Source organism: Hyperolius riggenbachi, chromosome 6 (assembly GCF_040937935.1).
Source record: "Hyperolius riggenbachi isolate aHypRig1 chromosome 6, aHypRig1.pri, whole genome shotgun sequence".
Taxonomy (NCBI): domain Eukaryota; kingdom Metazoa; phylum Chordata; class Amphibia; order Anura; family Hyperoliidae; genus Hyperolius; species Hyperolius riggenbachi.
In genome coordinates, this window is record NC_090651.1 from 28,491,048 (window position 1) to 28,515,760 (window position 24,713).

Consider the following 24,713-nt stretch of genomic DNA (forward strand, 5'->3'; position numbering starts at 1 on the left):
TCTGTATGGCTGATATTGTAGTGAAATCCCTCCCACAGTGTGATGTCATGAACAAGGTCCTGATAGTTTGCTGTCTTGTTGCATTGTGGGAAAATAATCTCTATTTTTTCTGACTTCCAAGCAACCAGTATCTCCCTGTGTGCATAGAACTCTCAGTAACGAACATCCCGCAGAGATCACCTGGCAGGATTAAAGATGTCACCACCAGGGATACATTTCAGAATGTAAAGCAGGGAGGGGAAAGATTTTACAATGGGCAAACACTGACTAAATAATCTATAAATGAATATTGTAAAAAATAAGTAATTGATTGCTTGTTATTTTCACTACAGTTCCTCTTTAACTCTGAAACTTTCTCCTTCCAAGGTGGAAGATGCTGAATGCGTCTCTTCTGGTATCAAACCACATAGTCCTGAATTCGACCTTCATACACTCAACTGAGTACAAAGGCATTTCTACGGTTCCTCGGGACATGGCTGGACACTTCAAGAGAAGATTGCTTTACCATGTGATGATTCACTGCACATGTTTTAATAAGGGTGTGTACACACATCCAATTTTGATTGGACAATTATTGGTCAGTGATACCACTTCCATGAGAAAAGTAAAAGACAAAGAGTTAATACAGAGAGTAAGAAATAATAATAACAACCACATTGAAACCGATATGAATAACAACACTCAAATTGTTTCTCGAGTAGTCCTCCACAGTGGCGGCAACTTGAAATGTCCAGTAAAGACTGATGCAGTGCTGCCTCCCACTTGTGTAATGATAGTTAGATATTAAATTAATAGCCTAAAGTGCTCAGCGTCATCTGATTCAGTTCAAAAACAGAAGCTTATACTGCAAAACTTGAAACAATTGTGGAGTCTACCCTCGTAATTATCGACTCACCAGATCCTGCGGCCTACTGGGCCCGACTATCACCTCTGGCATGTTGGCCAGCCCAACGCCTATCTAGCAATCACCTTTGAGGGTCCTGAGCTGGCAAGCAGGTCACAAAGCTTCAATGTAACCTACAGTAGATGGCTTAAAGGAGTTCTGTGGGGGGTTGCGGAGGAGAAAAACAGACACTTACCTTGGGCTTCTATCAGCCCCATGCAGCGGTAATGTCCCACGCCGTCCTCCTCCCATCTGCCATTCTCTTCCGCCGGCCCCGGTCTAAGCGGCATGGGATCCAACTGCGGCTGCGCTACAGTGGCCACGCACCCGCTCACTTCCGCCTGCGTCATCGGAAGCTTATTGCGCAAGCGCAGTACAAGAAACCGTTGTACTGCGCCTGCGCAGTAAGCCTCAGATGACGCGAGAGGAGGCGTGATAGCGCGCATTATTCGTCTGTGTGTCAGACGAATAATAGCCTGGTGCCGGCTGCGGGGAACGGCGGATGGGAGCAGGACGGCGTGGGACATTACCGCTGCAGGGGGCTGATAGAAGCCCCAGGTAAGTGGCAGTTTTTCTCCTCAGAAACCCCCACAGAACCCTTTAACAGCAACTGGGAACTCCCCAGTTGTTTGAAGTCTTACACTATAAGCTTCTGTTTGTGAACTGAACCAGATAATACTGAGTACTTAAGCCTATTAATTTAAAGTGTAGTATGAGAGATTGCCTAAACAATCTGTTCATAGAATTCAAAATCAGTCGGCCCTGATAGTATATTAACCAGCCGGGCGGTATGGACGAGCTCAGCTCGTCCATCACCGCCGGAGGCTGCCGCTCAGGCCCTGCTGGGCCGATTTTAGTGAAATAAAAAGCAGCACACGCAGCCGGCACTTTGCCAGCCGCGTGTGCTGCCTGATCGCCGCCGCTCTGCGGCGATCCGCCATGAGCAGCGGCGAAAGAGGGTCCCCCCAGCCGCCTGAGCCCAGCGTAGCCGGAACAAAAAGTTCCGGCCAGCGCTAAGGGCTGGATCGGAGGCAGCTGACGTCAGGACGTCGGCTGACGTCCATGACGTCACTCCGCTCGTCGCTATGGCGACGATGTAAGCAAAACAAGGAAGGCCGCTCATTGCGGCCTTCCTTGTTTATTCTGGGCGCCGGAGGCGATCGGAAGAACGCCTCCGGAGCGCCCTCTAGTGGGCTTTCATGCAGCCAACTTTCAGTTGGCTGCATGAAATAGTTTTTTTTTTATTTAAAAAAAAAACTCCCGCAGCTGCCCTGGCGATCTTAATAGAACGCCAGGGTGGTTAAAGAGATGGAATTGGCCTATTAAGATTGTGTACAAAAATGTGTGTACCAACCTCACATACTCAACGAAGGTAATGGTCAATGGTCAAGCAGGCAGACAAATGACAGTGCCCAACAGAGGCATGCAGAGTCCCTCTGGGGCTACATACATACCTTTGTTATACCAGTTTGAGTGCTAGTTGTGTAATGTTGTCCAGTTTCTGTAGCTCTGCACATCCATGCAGATAAATCATTCGGGTACAGCCTCTGTATGAAAGTGCTGCCATGTCTCCCGCTGAACAAATTGAAGGTAATGGTCAGTTTAAGGTGAGAATGGCAACTGCACAATGAATTGATCAAAAAATCTTCACTTTCAATTTTGTGTAGTAATCTCTTATGTTCCTTGGAATAAGCCATGATGAGGTTTTATTTATACTAACATTTGGTTCTCGGCCCTGGAGCCAGATGAAGACCATACAGAGCCTCAGGCAGAGCGATGACTTTGGGCCCCTCCAGTTCATCAATTGAATGGGGGCTTAGGAAGTAGTTTTCTTGATAACACTTAGAAGTTTCTGAGTTGACTTGATTCTACTCAATTGGAGCTCTAGCAGTGTGAAGTCACTGTGCGACTTAAGTCCAATTTTGAACTGCAAGTTCCAAGAAGTTTCTCAAATAAAACTCTTTTTTACCATCTTCAGCAGACTCCACTAATCTACGTGTATTTAGAGCCACCAGCTAAAACTGGGGGGGGGGGGGGGGGAGGGAGCAATTTCCAACAAACAGGAGCAAGGTGAGAAAGGGATTAATAGAGGAACTTAAACACATCCTATATTGAGGCTCCATGGGTAAATATCATTTTGCATTGCATAGCACTTCTCTGTAGATAGTTAACTATTATCTCCAGCCCCAAACCAGACCTAATCTTGGTAAAAATGTCAGGGATTAAATTGATTAAGCTCCTTGATTTTGAATTGCATTTATCGTGTACTGGTACATCATTTATGATCCGTTGATGCTAAGAGGAAATATTTGTATTACTTCGAGTCCCTGTTCCAAAGATAATGTCAAACATAGAATAATTGGTACTGAATTATAAATGGACTTTTTAATCCACCAATTTTTCCCTTCTCGCATTGCTTCACCATTAGGCTGAGGCATCAGCATTTGACGAGCATGTGCTTAGAATGTGATGTAAGAGTTATTAATAATCAAATCCTCCTGACCATTCATTTATAGTTAATGGTTGGGTGAAGCCATTCACTATCACACAATTGTATTTTTTTTAATATCATAACAGCCAGTTGATACACCCAAATTGTCTTGATCAAGTTTTGGCATGATAATAAACACACAAATTGTTATACACAGGTTCATTGGATATTAAGTGTTGTTGTCCACGCCTGTGAGTTTTTTTACTTGTAATTGCAGTAGTCCGTGTAAAAACAAATCAGTGAGATTTTAGACTCTTGAAAATCACTGGCACACATCAGCCATGAGAAGATCAAAAGAACTGACAAAAAAAATGAGAGAAAAGATCGTTCAACTGTATAAAACACAAAAAAGAAATTAAAAGCTATCCAAAATAGCTGAGAATGCCAATCGGCAGTGTTTATACTCGCACAAAGACGTGGAAATTGAAGGGTTCTGTTGTCACCAAACCATGGTCAGGTAGACCAACAAAGATTCCACCTATAACTGCCAGGGAAATTGTTCAGGCTGCAAAGAAAGCACCACAAATAACTTATTTCCAGGCTTCTTTATGGAAAAGTGGTGTGGATATATCAACATGCACAATAAGGAGCACTTGCAAAAAAAATGGGCTGTGTAGTCGAGTTGCAAGAAAAAAAAAGCCAATACTTGACCAATGTCACAAAATAACCTGCTTAAAAATATGCAAAACACCACCTAGTCAAGCATCAACACTTCTGGAAAAAAAACAAGTCATTTGGTGTGACAAGGAAAAAAATTAAATTTTATGGTGACAACAACGAAAGACACTATGGAGAAGCGTCAACAAAGCCTATGATGAAAATACACTCCATCCCTAATTGAGGTTGAAATCGGATGGTTTTGGGGCTGGGGGTTAAAGCTACAGTGACACAAGGAATGTGGTCACTGGTCAGTGTTGGTGGCAAGATGAATGCTGTATGTTGTTATCACAGAATACTAGAAGACAGGACACCCCTCACATTAAAAAACAAGTAATTGAGGGCTAATGCAGATTGCCCTAAGTGTTTTGGTGCTGAGGCTGATTTTTTTACCCTCTTTGGCAGTGTCCAAAAAGTGCTTATCTTCTGGGATCAGGCGGTGGGCTGTTTGAACAGAATAAGAGGTATTCGTGTCCCTTTGGATCCTAAACTATGTATTTTTGGATTGATAGATGATGAAGAGGGCCAACGATACCAACAAATATTTTTGAAGGAAACAATGTTTTTGGCTAGAAATTCAATTTAAAATGGTTTGAACCTGAGAGCCCTCAAGTAGCACACTGGAAGTCTTTGGTTAAATTGATTTTGCGCAATCCATCAGTAATTCTCTCTTGTTACATGAAATTACCAATGTGGCAGTCCTAAATAAATTTCCAAATAAATTGAAAAACAATGTTCATGCAAACCAAAATGGTTAGGAGGAATATGGGGATTGGTGGGGATAGGTCAACATTTTTCAAAAAGACAATGTTGTTTTTGAGAAAATAAAAAAATAAAAAAAAAAAACATTTTTAAACTCAGAAAAATGTAATTTTTCTGCAGTAGTCTTTAGAGCCCTGACTGCAGTGGGCTCTGCACCCTGAGCTGTGCCAGCCCGCAAGGTCCATGATGGTGGGCGGTTCTGGAGGAGAGGGGTGGCAAAGCCTCCCCCTCTCCAGCAAAGCCCTCATCCATGCCATGCACAACTGACACCAGAGCCGGGACAAGGTCCTCCAGTACCCAAGGCTGAGACACCAAAGTGCGCCCCTCCATCCCTGCCACCCCAGCTGTCACACACTGATTGCTATTACACTAAGAGGCGCCACAGGGCCCACAACCTCCTCAACACCTTAATATCTAGTTATCTGGCTTGCAGTCACTGCCATGTATCCCCTTTTCTTCTTTCTTTCTGCTTCAAACACAATTAGGAATGACAGCTGAATGAATACTGCGCCCCCTCCTACACTGCGCCCTGAGGCTGGAGCCTCTCCAGCCTATGCCTCGGCCCGGCCCTGACTGACACCAACCGATGGTGATCGCATTAAGATAAATGCTTTCATACATCTCAATGTGGGATGTAGCAGATCCCGGCAGACAAGGAGCTGAACCGGCCCTTATTGTGAAAACATAGCCTGGATTTTCCATCAGCTATTGAGAACTTGCAACTCCAATCCTTATGCTGAAAACCTGGCCTACAACTTCCATTAGATAATTAAAATGTGTAATCCTAACCCTTATCCTGGAAACCTGGCCTAGATTATCCATTAGATAATGAGAACCTGCAATCCTAACTATTATCCTGAAAATCTGGCCTGAATTGTCCATTAGATGAGAATCTGTGATCCTACCCTTATCCTCCTGAAAACCCAGCCTGGATTTCCCATCAGATAATGATAATCTGCAACCCTAACCCTTATCCTGAAAACCCAGCCTGGATTTCCCATCAGATAATGATAATCTGCAAACCTAACCCTTATCCTGAAAACCCAGCCTGGATTTCCCATTATATAAAAAGAATCTGTAATGCCAACCCTTTTCCTGAAAACCTGGCCTGCCTTACCATCAGATAACAAGAGTCTGCCAATCCAACCCTTATCCTGAAAACCCGGCCTGAATTTCCCTTTATATAGTGAGAAACTACAATCCCAAACCAAATCCGGAAAACTTAAACTGGATTTTCCATTAGATAATTAGAGCCTGCAATCCTAGCACTTTTTCTGAAAACCTGGTCTGGATTTGCCTTTAGATATTGAGAATATACAATCTTAACCCTTTTCCTGAAAACCCAGGAGGGATTTTCCATCAGATTACAAGAGTCTGCAAATCCAACGCTTATCCTGAAAAGCACACCTGTATTTGCTATCAGATAACAAGAATCTTCAATCCTAACCCTTATACTGAAAACCCGGCCTGGATTTTCCATCAGGTAGCAAGAGTCTGCAAATCCAATGCTTATCCTTAAAAATACACCTATATTTGCCATCCGATAACAAGAATGTTCAATCCTAACCCTTATACTGAAAACCCGGCCTGGATTTGTCATCAGATAACAAGAATCTGAAATTCCAACCCTTATTTTGGAAACTATGCCTGGATTTGCCATTAGAACCTGCAATCCTAACCCTTACCCTGAAATTCTAGCCTGGATTTACTATTAGATAGCGAAAGTCTACAATTCCAACCACTATCTTCACAAACCCAGTTTTTACCTGGGTTATATAAAACCATAGATAAGAGCAAGTAACTCACAGTTGTGCAATGACTGGCTTAAAGAGAACCCGAGGTATGTTTAAAGAATGTTATCTGCATACAGAGGCTGGATCTGCCTTTACAGCCCAGCCTCTGTTGCTATCCCAAACCCCACTAAGGTCCCCCTGCACTCTGCAATCCCTCATAAATCACAGCCGTGCTGTGAGGCTGTGTTTACATCTGTAGTGTCAGTCTCAGCTGCTCCCCCGCCTCCTGCATAGCTCCGGTCCCTGCCCCCGTCCCTTCCCTCCAATCAGCAGGGAGGTAAGGGATGCAGGCGGGGACTGGAGTTCTGCAGGAGGCGGGGAGAGCAGCAGACTGACACTATAGAGATAAACACAGCCAGCTCTGACAAGCTGTTTGTCAGCAGCGTGGCTGTGATTTATGAGGGATTGTGGAGTGCAGGGGGACCTTAGGGGGGTTTGGGATAGCAACAGAGGCTGGGCTGTATAGGCAGATCCAGCCTCTGTATGCAGATAATATTCTTCAAACCCACCTCGGGTTCTCTTTAAGTACGCATTCATATTGAAAACTTTCCTAACATAAATTCATCCACAGCTGCAGTGGCCCGAATGCCAATCCACTAATCTTTCTGCAGTCAGCTTTATGGTTCAGTATGGCTCAGACAAGGGATACAAATGCTTGCTTAGTAACAGATGATTTCTAATACATCCATAGCAGAGTTGCTTGGTCGTTTATGGTCTTCAGTGATGTTTGGCATGGATGGCCTACTAAATCAAGCTCATAATGTCAACTTTCCGCCACTCTACTCAGATCTGGAGGCATAAGAGGTCCATAAAATACCTCTGCCTCTAGAGGGAGCCACCATAACCGTCGCCTTGCTTCAAGAATGAGCCTTGCTTATCTTTCCTCTAAACTTCTTCATGTTGATGTTCCCAAAGCAAATATCTCTTTGTCTTTATTATGCCATTAACGCAATAAATTCAGCCCATTCTACTGCCTTTCCTAAGCAGAATGTCCAATATATCCGGAATAAGTGTCCTTTAAGTTAATTATAGAGAGCGGTCATTAGGAGGATCCAAGCTCCGAAATGGACATTTGGCTTCTTTAAACCACAACAAGGGTACATTAGATCTAACAATTCACCCCTATAAAGTAACTTTAAAAGCTCCTGTCCAGCTGCAGAGACAAGTCCTCCGAGATGAGTCACTGTTCTATAAATACTAATTAGGAATTTTCACACGACTCCTCCGAAAGACCTCAGGTGATGAGTGGTCAGTAGTTACTTGAAACGCATTATCTCATTTCACGGCTCTAATATCCCTGATGCGATTATGGGTTTGCTGAATAGAAGAGTTATAGCTCCTGCTATCCTCACAAGGCGTATTTGCAAACTTCACAGTTTAATAGGTCAGCTGCCCCCACAGAAACTTATTTCTCTTTTTTTTTTTATTTGTGAAGAGTTCTCGGACTCAGGCCCTTGTCTGTCAGAGAGTTTCGCTTTCTTAGTTTGATTGCAGTTAGAGCTCTGGACTGTAAAGGCCTGTTACCCACGTTAATCGATCAAAAACTTTATTTCAAATGCTGACAAGTGCTCATTCAGCTTAGCAAGAGAAGAACGGGCTGTCAGTCCTGGACAAGGCCAAAACTTAACTTTTGTGATGTGTTTTGAACAGGCCTGTATCCAGGCATGACGGATTGGAGCCCTCAGCTACACCTGTAATAAGTAGGGGAACGTAAAAATCTGACTATAGACTGAAACTGCACATAAGCCTCTTTTATGCGGGAGGCTGACCTGTACTCTGGATTGACAGTTTGGCCTCTCACCGCGCACCTTTGGGATACAGTTTCTCCCAACTGAATGGCGGCATTTGTATCTTCACATGTGTGAACGTTTGACATACGCTGGGTTACCTGGCAGCAGAAAATACACCATGTTACATCTCAATGAGGTGGCCCACACTCAATGAGGTGGCCATCTTTCCACTGCTCATAATGAGGGCGGGCTAACACCCGGCCAGTGTACGGGGCAGCTAACAGGCAGTGAATTCACAGCCTTCTGCCTCCCTTATGAAAGGGGCCTTACAGTGACGTTTTACCTTCTCAGGATGGGAGTGTTGCCCGGTACTTAATTGCAAAAAGTACTTTGATCTGAGATATCAGATTGGCCCAGGTGTTGTTTTAATGTTGTAGACTTTATGAAACTATCATTATGTAGTGTTGGTGAGGGTTAGCATTACTGTGATGATTAGGGTTAGCTGTTGATAAGGAAGGTTAATATTAGTTGTCAATCAGGAGGGCAAGTTATTGATGAGGAAACTGAGGATTGGCCATTGATAATAACAGTTAGGGTTAGGCATCAATAATTATGGTTAGGGTCATGCATTGATAAGGAGGGGTGGGTGATAATGAGGAAGCTTAGGATTAGGCATTACTAGCAATAGTTAAATATTTACACATTGATAGGTGGCAATAAGGAGGGTTAGGTGTCAATAAGTAAGATTATGGTGAGGAAATGATATTGAAAAGGTTGGGTACAAATGTTGCTTGAGAATTTTCGTCAAGGCCATTTTCTCATCCAAAATGCTATTTTAGAATTCAAGAACATATTTGCGAAAATACATCGTATTTTTGCAATATGGTCAAAGTAAATAATGTTTTCCAGATGTGAAAATTTATGAAAAAAATAACAAAAAAAGTCAAAAGCATTTTTACTCAAAAGTCTATTTTTACATTATTCTCACAAAAATAATGGAAAAAGAATATCGGCATTTTCACTCATTACTGTTGGGTACAGATAATGAGTTAGGACAAGGCATCGCTAAGGAGGGTAAGGCATAGACATCCATAAATAAGGCTAGGTATTGGTAAGGAAGACTAGGGTTAAGCCATGATAATGAAGGTTAGGGATAGGCAATGTTACCAATGGTTAGGGCTGAACATGAATAGTGAGGGTTAAGGTTAGGAGTCAATAAGAAACATTAAGGAATGGATGATAATAAAGATTGTTAGGGTTAGATGTAAAAAAGTAGGGTTGTGATTAGGGGACCCGGTAGAGGAAGGTAGTGTTTTACTGCTAAAAACTAGAGCTAGATGAAAAACTCAAAGCTTGAGCTGAACCCGTCATGTGCCATAACATTACAAACCATTGAAGAGACACTGAAGTCTTGTTTTTTACCTTATTTTGTTCATCAGCCTTCTTTAGCAATAAATTCTAAGCTGAATCACTGCATCCCCGCACCAGAATGAGTTATTTATAGCCCTGAAATTGACCTGAAAAGTTCCAGGGCTCGCATCATTCTCCTTCCTGGTAGAGGCAGAGCTGTACGCAGTAGCTCTGCCTCTACTCCAGTCAATCTCTGCTTCGGAGATCTGCGGAGATTGACCGAATAAGAGGCAGAGCTACTGGGCAAAGCTCTGCCTCTACCAGGCAGCAAAATCTACAACCTGCAAAGTCGTGGAAATTTGCAGGTCAATTTCAGGGCTATAAATAACTTGTTCTGCCACAGGGATGCAGCGTTTCAGTTTAGAATGTATTGCTGAAGAAGGCTGAAGAACAAAATTAGGTAAAAAAACGATACTTCAGTGTCTCTTTAATTCCACTACCTTTGCAAATGTTTGCTCCATGTGGAAGTCCCTAAAGAGGCTGTCTAACAAGGTGCCGTCTTTAGTGACATTCGCTGCTGCCTCTTCTACTTACTCTCACTTTGATAAGCCTTTCACTAGATTCTATGGTTATCACTAGGACCAAGCTTGACAGCACACTGTAGGGCTTATCTTCCAATACCAGTGCACCAAAAAAATGGACTTAAACCAGGCACCTGTGCAGATCAACCAATCAGGATTCAGCTGTTAAAACAAACAGAGATTTTGATTGGTTGCTTTGAACTCTCCTCCTTTCCCTCCAGTTTATGTTGTCTTGTTTGTAATGAGTCTCCTCCTTTTTGCTCTATACTGTATAGTTCTGATGGTTGGAATCCGGAAAATTTGACAAAACCCAGAAGGTTTTGCACAAAATTCCAAGCCAATTCCAATGTTTTATGAATATATTTTCCCACTAAATGTAACGTTAAATATGGTCAGTGTAAATTTGCGAAAAATGTGTTCGTATTAGATCACAATTTTACTTTTACTTATTTTAGGGGGGGGGGGGGGGGTTCGCTCAGAATTTTTGCAGTAGACATTTTCTGCTATTTAAGTGATAAAATGTTCATGCATTTCACAAATCTAAGTCCATGTAACTGTCAGAATTTACACATCGGAAATTCCGACTTTCAACTCTAAATTGCTAAATTCGGGTGCAGAAGTCGGAATTGGAAAGAAACAAAAGTCATTAATGGTATCACCTAAACAACTTTTGTTGAAATCCATGTGCTCATCAAGACCCATACAGTAGACCTAAGACCAGGAGAAAAAGTTGACTTTTACTTACCTACAGGCAGGGATGCTCAAAAACGACCTGGGAGATAGCCGGATAGTTGCCGTCCGGATCTCTCCCAGGACGGCTGTGCGGGGAGGGGGGGGGTCAATCTTACCTGTCTGACGTCTTCTAGGTATGTCCCTCGGCGCCTTCCACGATGCACTCCACGCAGCGGTCATGTGAGTACAAACACTTCCTCCTTCCGGGTTGAAGGAGGAAGTGTGTGTAATCACGTGACGCGCATGGAGCGCATCGTGGGAGGCGCCGAGGTACATACCTAGAAGACGGCAGACAGGTAAGCTTGACCCCCCCCCCCCCCCCGCACAGCCGTCCTGGGAGATATCTGGATAGCAACTATCCGGCTATCTCCCGGGTCGTTTTTGAGCATCCCTGCCTACAGCTTCTTCCAGCCCCGTACCCTTTGAGGTGCCTCTGTGTCCTCTGGGTTCCCTTTGTTGTTCCGATGTTACCCCAAATAAAGTTGATAACCTGACTGGGTCTTGCACTATGGCACATGCACTGTCCCAGCCGTGTGCCACCTCAGTCACGCTCTCAAGGCCAGGCACTCCCGGCTGATTTTGATTGGCTCCATTTCAAACTGGATTTGAATACCAGCGGGAGTTACCTGCATCTGATCGACCATCTCTAGTTATATAGTCATACGCTTTCTAGTAAAAAATATTTGCAAAAAGCATGAAATAATAATATAGCTGTGCAGTATCATCACAGTCACGAAATGAAGTTCTGTTTTTTGATTATAACTTCTTGAGACAGGTCCTACCATTTTGGTCGGCTTGTAGACTTGACGACGGGTGACATTCCATCTCTGTAGAGGCTTTTTGTTTTACTAAAGTTGACGATGTTAAAGATCACCCTCTGAAAAAAAAAAAAAAGACAAGAAGGATAAGGGTCAGCTGATAACCACTAATGTATGGTTCAAATAATGCTACTCATTAATCAAACCCATCTATGGAAGCAGCAACGATTTACAGCATTTACAGATACAGCAAAAAAGGTTTGTAAAACGATGAATGTGTTATAGACTTTAAAGTGAACCTCCGGACTAAAAATCTACTCAGCAGAACTGAAAAGGCTTGGTGTTCCTTTAACAGTTTCACAGCATCAGAACTTTGTTTTTCTTACCAAAGCCTCATTTTAGCAGCATTTTTAGCTAAGCTCCACCCATCAAAGAAAACTGCCCAGGCTTTTTTTCCCTGATGCTGTGCAAAGCATGATGGGATTTCCTATGTTGTTATTCACATTGCCTAGCAACTGGGAGGGGTGATCAGCACACAGGACAGTTGGAACTGTGTCTCATGCTCCCTGTCACCTCCTTTCAACCAAAAAGATGGCTGCCATCATGAAATCAAACATTTGCCTGTGCTTTTCAAACAGGGTGGGTAAGAGATTATATTACCTATATATTTTAATTAACATAACTAATGTAACTTAATGACAGTATGTTTGTTTAGGCTGAAGTTCCTCTTTAATTTCCTTAGACGAAAATGCCCCTGTAGCCTTGCACTGTACTGCTTTAGGGACTGGGGTGCATACTGTGATACGCTGCAAAATGCTGTCCGAATCACCCCAGCATGTGATTAGGATGACAAGCCTATTGATGGAATATTGAGCATTTCTCTGCTCAAATCGCTTGCAGGTAAACACTGCGGATTCCGCAGCAGTGCAAATAGGCCCTTACTGTCCAAGTCTCAAAGGTCACATCCACTTAGGGCATGCTCAAGAGGCCACCCTGCAGTGTTTGGGAGTCTTGCCCAAGGACTCCTTACTGCGCTAGGTATTGACCCTAATCTATAAATGGATTTTAAAGCAAGCCACAATAATTATGGTATAATGAAATTGTATGTGTACTACGGATAACAAATAGAACATTAGTAGCAAAGAAATGAGTCATATTTTTATTTTCAGTTATATAGCTTTTTTTAAAATTTTTATAACATTGCATCATTCTGTCCTTTTTTGCAGTTTAGAAACCATACTCTGTCTTTTCAGCTATAAAACAAAGCAGAAATAATGACCCTTTGAACTTTCCTGCAGTAAAACCTTATCTCAAGCTGTCTCTCACTGTTTCTTGGCTGAGGAATCTGTACTGTGAAAATCTTACATAAATAAAACTACCAGCCTGTTTGTTGTCTTCTCCTAGCCCGAGGCCCGACCCCCCCCCCCCCCCCCAGTCACATTTTCTCGGCTCCCCGCTGCTTTCTTGGTGATAAAATCACTGTTTTATTCACTGTTTTTGTGAACAATGAAGATGACCGCCAAACAGGAAATACATCATCAGAGCAGGTGTCTGTTTGCTCTCAAACATGACTTGACTGCTGGAATATTACTCCCATTTGTTGCCTTGGCTGTTTGTCTGGGCTTTGAACTGATCTTTCTGCACTCACAGCTGTTCACAAGGTCACAGACTGGCTGTGAGCAGAGATCTTGCATGTGACTCATACACAGAGGCACACACACAGAGCCTGCAGGGGGCATGGAGGGGGCGTGCATAACCTCTCCCTATCACAGCAGAGGCAGCATATTCCTCCCTGGGTCAACAAAGCTTGACAAAGAAAAGAAGATTAGATATATTACAGAGACAGTGCAACTAGAAAAGCCAGACCACATTAGATCAGGTATAGAAACTTACAGGATAGAAGACATAAGGCTGAAAATTTTGTTACAGAGTTTCTTTAAGTGCTTCAGCAAACAGGACCGTATTCAACCCAATGGGTCATATAGCTCGGAGAAGCCCTTTTGCATAGATAACAACTGAAGTGTTTTAACTCTTTTCTTTTCTACTTATGTTTTATTTTTTAGCTGTACTACACATACAATTCATTATTTGATAAGTTTATTTTTGCTTCAGGTTTCCCTTAACCTTTCCCCCTCCCCACATAATAACAACTCCCCCAAAAAATGGTTGAGGTTACACTCTCTAACAACGACTATTCACAGGCTGGCATGTAATGTTTACGACTTGTTCTCCTGAAGTCCCTTTTCATGACAAGCTGTTTGTATTCCATCGATCATGACACACAGAGAACAGAGACAAACACATGATGGCAATTATCCAGCAGTTATGGGCAAGTTCAGTCCTGTCAGAAACAAATAAGCCCGAAGTTTAGAAGCTTTCTGCGCCTACGCGTTTCGCCTCCTGCATGATTCGGGGAGGATGCACCTTTTAATGGACTTTCTGCTATAATAGGACAACATCTGCAGAACAGGTGCTCAGCATGCTGTGAGAAAGGCATTAAGACTGTATGCATCATCAGATTTGCCCACAACTGACTTTCTCTGCTGTGTTTTCGCATCAGGCTAAATTTAGTCCGGTAATTGCTTTTTGGATCAGCCATAAAGCGCTCAAGGAAAAAAAAAACAAGAATCCTCAATGTTCCTTTTTATCGCCAAGTCCAAAAGTCAGGACAGGAAATTCAAACTTTGCTGCCCTTTCCTTTAAGTGTGTGTGGGAGGGCAAGCAAAGTTAATTACATCACACAAACTCTACCAATTTGCCGCACGTGCTTCGCATCTCAAGGAGCTCGCAAGGTAGGCTCTCTAAGAACGCTGGCAGGAATAATGTGCCATTGTAATGGCCTTTTATTACACAAAAAGACTTATAGCAAAGTACTGACATTGAACTAGAAGGTGTATAGTGAATATAAACGAGGCTTCTGTTTTCATCTCATGGTTCAACACAATTTAAAGGTACATCCTGCCTTTGTTTGAAAAAAAAAGTGCCATGGACATAGATGGTTGCTGCATAAGCCTTTCTTCTGTTTGAGGTTACTTATTATAGCCTAAACAGATAAAGAAATAAAAACGTATTTACTTAAGAGCAGGGGTAGGGAACCTACGGCTCGGAAGCCAGATGTGGCTCTTTTGATGGCTACTGCTGTAGCACTCACTACTAACTTACTCGAAGTAAAAACGAACGGCTGCTCCAACTGTTCCTGTCTGGACCTGACAGGGTCCAGAGACTTTGTAGAACGAGGTTCCTGCACTTTGATTGACCCAATAGGCTGTTTTGCACAAAGTGTGAGGATCTCGTCCTACAAAGTAAATCAACCCCCAAGTCAGGTAGCTAATTGTACAAGCTGTTAGTCTGTATTTCTCCTGTCTGGCTCACAGGGAAATTGCTGATGTTGCTGAAACCCAAGAGAAGCTGAAGATGTGTCTGACTCTTCCGTTGCCCGGGGATCAACTGTATACAAATCACCATGGCAACAGGACAACATGGCCTTCTGCTGCGCATGTGCACTGTCCCAGTTTGAAACATATCGTATGGCTCTCACAGAATTACATTTTAAAATATATGGCGTTTATGGCTCTCTCAGCCAAAAAGGTACCTGACCCCTGCTTTAAAGGATACATGAGGTGGCTTGAAAAAAAATTTGAGTCACCTGGGGCATCTACCAGCCCCTCGTAGTTTCTGTGTACTTCGGCACAGCTGTGCAGCTGGCCAATAGTCAGCTGTCCACTCCATAATGGTCCAAGACTGGGCCAGGCTGGGTTATTCTGCAAATGCACTGGTGTGGGGACTGTAAGCAGGGACTGCACATATGCAGAAAAAGCCAACTCGGCCCGGTTGTGGACCATTATGGAGTGAACAGCTGAATACTGTCCTACTGCGCAGCTGCACTGAGGGACACCGAGACTACGAGGAGCTGGAGGAAGTCCCAGGGAAATCAATTTTTTTTAAAGCTGCCTCAAATATCCTTTAAGGGTTGGAAGCTTTGTGTTGATCCCCAAATGCTTCTAGAACCCATCATTCCAGTGCTGGGACCCTCTTCATCTTCTGGCCATGGATTAGAGCATCTGGACTGGGCTTTTGCAAGTAAGGTCTGTGCATGCTCAACAGAATCAAGCTGCTCATGCACAGCTTTTTTTCCTGCATGCCTGGGCTCTTCTACTGGGCATGAGCAGACCGTACTTGCGCATGCCAAGTTTGGATGTGCTCGTCCACATCTGTAATCACAGCCAGAAGACCCTTCTTCCTCCAGCTCCCTCGTTGACTGAACCCTAACATTGTTCATGATGAAAACTCCAATCCTGGTTCCTAACATTAACCTCCCCAGCCCCCCTATCCAATAACTCTGCTAATAAACGCATAACTATAACCTTAAGTTGCCTAACCATAACTAATACTTAACTTGGTTTTCAACCACTACTTTCCTTGAATATATGTTCTCAACACTGTACAGTGTGAAGTATTTCGGAGCTCTGACGGCCCACTCACAACTCTGCCCCCATTGTGAATCAAGTCTTGATTTGAAGTGCGTCAATTACGCAAACAGTAGGAATACTCCCACAAGCTAAGGCCTTTCAAGCAAGATGTGAGCTTCTCAGACTCATGGGAGGACCACAATCAGTGGCGTAGTTAAGGAGCTCTGGGCCCCAGTGAAGTTTTACATTGTGTCCCCCCCCCCCCCAAGCACTCTATACATAACAATTGATCCAGCGCACCTAAACCTGCCAAAGACAATCACAGTGTCAGACGTGCAAGAAGGGGATGGGGAACAGTTTGTGAATGATTACTACCATTCAAAGCATCTATAGAAGTGATTATTACTAGTGATGCTCAAATACCCCTATTTAAAATTCGAGTTTGGTCGAATTCGAATAGTAAATTATTCGAGGTCAGTCGAATATTCGAGTCGAATAATTTTTACTATTCGATTCGACCTCGGACTTCGAGCTCACTATTCGAGTCGGTATTCGAGCTCACTATTCGAGCTGACTATTCGAATTGGCCTTAAATAGCTTCCAACACTTGTTTTGAGGGTGAATGATGCAAGAAACATCTTTTTTTCCAAGTAACAACAGCAAGTGATTATGTGGGGATGTTCCTTTAAAAAAAAATGTGGAAAGAGAAGTTGTGTCCTAAATTTTGTTCAGTAGTGTTACTGTATATACTTGTTCTTCTTCTTCTTTATCTTTCTTCTTCTTCTAGATCTTCTTCTTCTTCTTCTTCTTCTTCTTCTTCTTCATCATCTTCTTCTTCTTCTTCTTCTTCATCATCTTCTTCTTCATCTTCTTCTTCATCTTCATCTTCATCTTCTTCTTCATCTTCATCTTCTTCATCTTCTTCTTCTTCATCTTCTTCTTCTTCTTCTTCTTCATCTTCTTCTTCTTCATCTTCTTCTTCTTCATCTTCTTCTTCTTCATCTTCTTCATCTTCTTCTTCTTCATCTTCTTCATCTTCTTCTTCTTCTTCTTCATCTTCTTCTTCTTCATCTTCTTCTTCTTCATCTTCTTCATCTTCTTCTTCTTTTTCATCTTCTTTTTCATCTTCTTCTTCATCTTCTTCTTCATCTTCTTCTTCATCTTCTTCTTCTTCATCTTCTTCATCTTCTTCTTCTTTATCTTCTTCTTCTTTTTCATCTTCTTCTTCATCATCTTCACGTATTTCTCTTTTCAATTTTTTTTTAAAGAAATGCAGCTATTTTTGAGCGTAACAAATAGCTGGTGGGCGCACGCATGTTGGAAGCGCCATTGTATGTGCTCCCTGGCAGTGGAAACACAAAGACAGCAGGAGGTAAATTCAGCAGCAGGAGGAGGAGGATGAGTGTGTGGCAGCAGGCAGTCAATGAGGCAGGCAGCTCGCCGTGACATAATAGCCCTGGTACCTAGCGGTGATACCAGGGCTGTAAATAAACACAACAGGAGGTCCCAGACAGCGGTCGTGCAGCCCACATTGTGTCCAATACACAACTGGGACAACACAGTTTTCAACCCGGGCACCTCAGAAAAATTAAACCTTTTTTTTTTTTAATGGTTTTTTGGTTTTTGGTTTTACAACCAATATAGCTATTGTTTGACGTAATAGCTGGTGGCAGAGTGGCAGCAGAAGAAGGTAATGCTGTGTACCCTGGCAGTGGGAAACACAGACAGACAGCAGCAGCAGGAGGAGGAATGGAGGAGTAGGCGAGCAGCTATTGTTTGACGTAATAGCTGGTGGCAGAGTGGCAGCAGAAGGTAAATCATCTGTGTACCCTGGCAGTGGGAAACACAGACAGACAGCAGCAGCAGCAGCAGGAGGAGGTGTGGAGGAGCAGTGTGAGTGTGGCAGCAGGTAGGCAGCGTGACATAATAGCCCTGGTACCTAGCGGTGATACCAGGGCTGTAAATAAACACAACAGGAGGTCCCAGACAGCGGTCGTGCAGCCCACATTGTGTCCAATACACAACTGGGACAACACAGTTTTCAACCCGGGCACCTCAGAAAAATTAAACCTTTTTTTTTTTTAATGGTTTTTTGGTTTTTGGTTTTACAACCAATATAGCTATTGTTTGACGTAATAGCTGGTGGCAGAGTGGCAGCAGAAGAAGGTAATGCTGTGTACCCTGGCAGTGGGAAACACAGACAGACAGCAGCAGCAGGAGGAGGAATGGAGGAGTAGGCGAGCAGCTATTGTTTGACGTAATAGCTGGTGGCAGAGTGGCAGCAGAAGGTAAATCATCTGTGTACCCTGGCAGTGGGAAACACAGACAGACAGCAGCAGCAGCAGCAGGAGGAGGTGTGGAGGAGCAGTGTGAGTGTGGCAGCAGGTAGGCAGCGTGACATAATAGCCCTGGTACCTAGCGGTGATACCAGGGCTGTAAATAAACACAACAGGAGGTCCCAGACAGCGGTCGTGCAGCCCACATTGTGTCCAATACACAACTGGGACAACACAGTTTTCAACCCGGGCACCTCAGAAAAATTAAACCTTTTTTTTTTTTTAATGGTTTTTTGGTTTTTGGTTTTACAACCAATATAGCTATTGTTTGACGTAATAGCTGGTGGCAGAGTGGCAGCAGAAGAAGGTAATGCTGTGTACCCTGGCAGTGGGAAACACAGACAGACAGCAGAAGGGCAGTACACAGCAGCCCACTGTAGGTGTAAAATGTGTGGCTGCAGGCGACGTAATAGTCAAAGTGAACCAGGCTGGCTTAGTGAGCAGGAGCCAGGAGGTGGTAAAGGGTGGTAAGGCACATTAACGATGGTTCCGGCAGCCAGTTCATGTCCCCCTCTCGCCGACAACAGGGGCCAGGAACTCGCCTTCCACCCACGCCTGGTTCATCTTGAGAAACGTCAGTCTGTCCACAGACTTGTGAGACAGACGTGAGCGTTTCTCGGTGACCACGCCACCAGCTGCACTGAAGCAGCGCTCGGACAGCACGCTGGAAGGGGGGCAGGACAGCACTTCCAGGGCGTACTGCGCCAGCTCGCTCCAGATCTCCATGCGCTTGACCCAATACTCCATGGGATCAACAGGGGCATCGCTGTCAAGCCCGCTGTACGACCCCATGTAGTCAGCCACCATGCGGGTCAGGCGCTGGCTGTGACCGGAGGAGGATGCTGCTGCATGCATCTCCTCTCTAGTCACTGCTGCCGGAGCCTCTACAGTCCTGTAGAGCTCGTGGCTGAGAGACAGCAGGTCTGTGGGGCACTTGCTGCTGCTGGATGCAGGCACCTGCTGCTGCCTCTGTGCTGGCTGCTGGACAGTGGGGGTGGAAGGCTGGGGGAAGGCTTCCTCCAAGCGCTCAACAAGGGCCTGCTGCAAGCTCCTTATTTGTTGCGCTGGGTCTCCTCCTGCAGGCGGCAGGAACTGGCTCAACTTCCCCTTGAGGCGTGGGTCCAACATCATGCTGATCCAGATCTCCTCCCTCTGCTTCATCTGGATCACCCTGGGGTCCCTGCGCAGGCACGTCAGCATGTGCGCTGCCATTGGGAAGAGGCGGGCCACGTCTGCTGGCACATCGACGTCAGTGCTGTCCTCATCCTCCTCCTCTGCCGCCTCATCCTCTCTCCACCCCCGCACCAACTCAGCTGCGCTGTGCTGATCAGCAGCCAGGTCAGGGACCTCCACCAAGTCCTCCTCCTCCTCCCCCTCAGAGGTGGACTGCGCAGCTGGTTGCCGCTCCTGCTGGTCCAAGGCTGCCGCTCCCTGTTCCAGCAAAGCATCGAGGGCCCTGTTCAGCAGAGAAACCAGGGGCACCCACTCGCAGACCATAGCATGGTCCCTGCTCACCATGTTTGTGGCCTGCAGGAAGGGAGCCAGCACAAAGCACACCTGCTGCATGTGCCTCCAGTCATCATCGGGGACGATGGACGGGATGTTGCTGGTCTTGTCCCTTCTCTGAGCTGCGGAAACAGTGGCCAGGGCAAGGTACTGTTTGACAGCGCGCCTCTGTTCAACCAGACGCTCCAACATCGCCAGGGTGGAGTTCCAGCGAGTCGGAACGTCAAGGATCAGCCGATGGCGTGGCAGATCCAGCTCCTTTTGCACGTCTTCCAGGCTCGCACAGGCTGCAGCCGAGCGCCGGAAGTGACGCACAACATTCCTTGCCGTTTCCAGCAGTTCGCCCATCCCCTGGTAGGTGCGCAGGAACTTCTGCACCACCAGGTTCAGCACGTGGGCAAGACAGGGGATGTGGGTCAGGTTTCCCCTGTCTATTGCGGCAACCAGATTGGCCCCATTGTCGGCCACCACCTCTCCGACTCTGAGGCCTCTGGGGGTCAGCCAAATCCTCTCCTGCTCCTGGAGTTTGGCCAACACATGGGTTGCCGTCAGCTTGGTCTTCCCAAGGCTGACCAAGTGCAGCAGCGCTTGGCAGTGGCGGGCCTTCACGCTGCTGCTGAGGCGGGGGGTTTGGCCAGGTGTGCCGGAGGATGGCAGAGGATCGGAGGAACCTGCTGCAGTTCCCCTGAGCCTGCGGGGTGGCACCACCCACTGTGTTGCTGCTGCTGCTGTGCCCGCTGCTGCTCTCCCATCCTCACCCCCTTCCACCAAGCTGACCCAGTGGACAGTGAAGGACAGGTAGCGGCCTGTCCCGAAGCGGCTGCTCCAGGAGTCCATGGTGACGTGGACCCTTTCACCAACCGCGTGCTCCAGCCCTCGCTCCACATTGGCCATCACAAAGCGGTGCAGTGCAGGAATGGCCTTGCGGGCAAAGAAGTGTCTGCTGGGGAGCTGCCAGTCTGGGGCTGCGCAAGCAAGCAGCGCACGAATGTCGCTCCCCTCCTGCACGAGCGTGTACGGCAGGAGTTGGGAGCACATGGCCCGTGCCAGCAAGCCGTTCAGCTGCCGCACGCGACGGCTGCTGGGAGGCAGAGCCCTAACCACCCCCTGGAAGGACTCGCTCAAAAGGCTCTGGCGTGGCCTTTTGCTGACACGGGAATCAGCAGACACAGCGGAGGAGGCCACTGAGGACTGGCTGCCAGAACAGGCCTCAGTGTCGGCGGCAGGAGTTGCAGAGGGGGGAGGAGCAGTGCGTTTCCGCACTCCTGCTGGTGCTGCTGGAGGAGCAGGAGGGCGGGTGGCTGCTGTTGCTGCTGCTGCTGCTGCTGAAGGCTGTGCAGTGATGGGTGTGGTGCCACTGCCAGCACCAGATGCCTTCAGCCTCTGGAACTCCTCATGCTGGTGGAAATGTTTAGCCGCAAGGTGGTTGATGAGCGAGCTGGTGCAGAACTTTAAGGGGTCTGCACCTCTGCTCAACTTCCGCTGACAGTGGTTGCAAGTGGCGTACTTGCTGTACACAGTGGGCATGGTGAAATATCGCCAGATTGGTGACTTAAACATCCCCCTACGGCATGGAAGCGCTGCTGCCTGTCTCCCTGTGGTGGTTGGGGGGGGGGCTTGGGTGCGGCTGGTGGTGGTACTGGCAGATGCTGCTGCTGCTGAGCCTGAGACACCAGCAGGCTGTGGGACCTGCCTACTGCTGCTGCCAATGCTTGCAATGATGCGCCTCCTTGCAAGGCCCACAAGAGCATCCTCCTCCTCCTCCTCAGAGCTGCTGAGGACGACATCCCCTGGAGGTGGTGGCACCCAGTCTCTGTCTGTCACCGGGTCATCATCATCCTCCCCCTCCTGAAACATGTCCTGCTGGGATGAGGACCCCCCAAACTCCTCTCCTGATGCATGGATGGGCTGCTTGACTGTCGCCACAGTCTTGCTGTCCAATCCCTCATCCCCCAAAGTGCCCATCAGCATCTCCTCCTCAAGATCGCCAACAACAGCAGACAATTTACTCATGATGCCTGGGGTCAAAAGACTGCTGAATGACAGGTCGGCGAGTGACGGTGAACTGGCCTCCTCCCCAGACCCTGCTGGGCGGCTGCTGCGAACAGGGGTGGTGGTGGTGGTGAGGGTGGAGGCCTCGGATGCAGAGCTGATGGCGGGCTGCTCATCCTCCGTCATGAGTTGCACCACAGTGTCTGCATCCTTTTCCTCAATGGGACGTTTCCGACCCGGCTGGAGGAAAATGGGAGCAGGTGCTACACGCTGCTGCTGCTGTGTCTCTGCAGCGTGAGTTGCAGATGCTCCTGCTGGGCGGCGCCCAAGGCGTCCACGGCCAGTGGCTATGGGAGGAATGTTAGCCACTGACGCTGCTGCTGCTGCTGCGGAACTGTGCATGGTGGCGCGCCCGCGGCCGCGGCTTGCCACAATGCTGCTCCCTCTCCTCCTGATTCCCTTGCTGCCCTTCCCCTTGCCCAAACCGCGCTGGCTGCCACTTCCAGACATCTTAAATGTTTTGGGCGTATAGACAAAAGTTTTGTAAAAGGGCGGGTGAAAAGTGGGGTACTTTAATGGAGTGGGTTGGTTGGTGAGGTGACTGAGTGAGTGTCCCCTAGTACAGTAAGTAAGTAGTAACAGTCAGGAAGTACAACTAGCAGTTACAATAATCAGTAGTAATCACAAGTAAATTTAGTGTGTGTACACTCAGACAGTGAGTGACCGCACGCAGGAGCTAGTAGCCTATGAACACAGTGACTGAGTGTCCTAGACTCCTAGTACAGTAAGAGTAAGTAGTAACAGTAAGTAGAACTAACTAATTACAATAATCAATCAGCGATCAGAAGGAAATGGAGTGTGGGTGGTGTGTGTACACTCAGACAGTGAGTGACCGCACGCAGGAGCTAGTAGCCTATGAACACAGTGACTGAGTGTCCTAGACTCCTAGTACAGTAAGAGTAAGTAGTAACAGTAAGTAGAACTAACTAATTACAATAATCAATCAGCGATCAGAAGGAAATGGAGTGTGGGTGGTGTGTGTACACTCAGACAGTGAGTGACCGCACGCAGGAGCTAGTAGCCTATGAACACAGTGACTGAGTGTCCTAGACTCCTAGTACAGTAAGAGTAAGTAGTAACAGTAAGTAGAACTAACTAATTACAATAATCAATCAGCGATCAGAAGGAAATGGAGTGTGGGTGGTGTGTGTACACTCAGACAGTGAGTGACCGCACGCAGGAGCTAGTAGCCTATGAACACAGTGACTGAGTGTCCTAGACTCCTAGTACAGTAAGAGTAAGTAGTAACAGTAAGTAGAACTAACTAATTACAATAATCAATCAGCGATCAGAAGGAAATGGAGTGTGGGTGGTGTGTGTACACTCAGACAGTGAGTGACCGCACGCAGGAGCTAGTAGCCTATGAACACAGTGACTGAGTGTCCTAGACTCCTAGTACAGTAAGAGTAAGTAGTAACAGTAAGTACAACTAACTAATTACAATAATCAATCAGCGATCAGAAGGAAATGGAGTGTGGGTGGTGTGTGTACACTCAGACAGTGAGTGACCGCACGCAGGAGCTAGTAGCCTATGAACACAGTGACTGAGTGTCCTAGACTCCTAGTACAGTAAGAGTAAGTAGTAACAGTAAGTAGAACTAACTAATTACAATAATCAATCAGCGATCAGAAGGAAATGGAGTGTGGGTGGTGTGTGTACACTCAGACAGTGAGTGACCGCACGCAGGAGCTAGTAGCCTATGAACACAGTGACTGAGTGTCCTAGACTCCTAGTACAGTAAGAGTAAGTAGTAACAGTAAGTAGAACTAACTAATTACAATAATCAATCAGCGATCAGAAGGAAATGGAGTGTGGGTGGTGTGTGTACACTCAGACAGTGAGTGACCGCACGCAGGAGCTAGTAGCCTATGAACACAGTGACTGAGTGTCCTAGACTCCTAGTACAGTAAGAGTAAGTAGTAACAGTAAGTAGAACTAACTAATTACAATAATCAATCAGCGATCAGAAGGAAATGGAGTGTGGGTGGTGTGTGTACACTCAGACAGTGAGTGACCGCACGCAGGAGCTAGTAGCCTATGAACACAGTGACTGAGTGTCCTAGACTCCTAGTACAGTGAGAGTAAGTAGTAACAGTAAGTACAACTAACTAATTACAATAATCAATCAGCGATCAGAAGGAAATGGAGTGTGGGTGGTGTGTGTACACTCAGACAGTGAGTGACCGCACGCAGGAGCTAGTAGCCTATGAACACAGTGACTGAGTGTCCTAGACTCCTAGTACAGTAAGAGTAAGTAGTAACAGTAAGTAGAACGAACTAATTACAATAATCAATCAGCGATCAGAAGGAAATGGAGTGTGGGTGGTGTGTGTACACTCAGACAGTGAGTGACCGCACGCAGGAGCTAGTAGCCTATGAACACAGTGACTGAGTGTCCTAGACTCCTAGTACAGTAAGAGTAAGTAGTAAGAGTAAGTAGAACTAACTAATTACAATAATCAATCAGCGATCAGAAAGAAATGGAGTGTGGGTGGTGTGTGTACACTCAGACAGTGAGTGACCGCACGCAGGAGCTAGTAGCCTATGAACACAGTGACTGAGTGTCCTAGACTCCTAGTACAGTAAGAGTAAGTAGTAACAGTAAGTAGAACTAACTAATTACAATAATCAATCAGCGATCAGAAGGAAATGGAGTGTGGGTGGTGTGTGTA

At 45.9% G+C, this 24,713-nt stretch overlaps 1 protein-coding gene across 7 annotated transcripts in view; it reads right to left on the reverse strand.

Annotated features, from left to right (window-relative positions):
* Nucleotides 1-24,713, reverse strand: part of AGBL4 (AGBL carboxypeptidase 4) — a 2,106,705-nt gene that overhangs the window by 1,319,391 nt on the left and 762,601 nt on the right. For all 7 annotated transcript variants that reach the window (XM_068239049.1, XM_068239042.1, XM_068239046.1 and 4 more), the window contains one exon: nt 11,762-11,856. In XM_068239049.1, the coding sequence (XP_068095150.1) occupies nt 11,762-11,856 (95 nt within the window). The remainder of the gene's footprint in view (nt 1-11,761; nt 11,857-24,713) is intronic.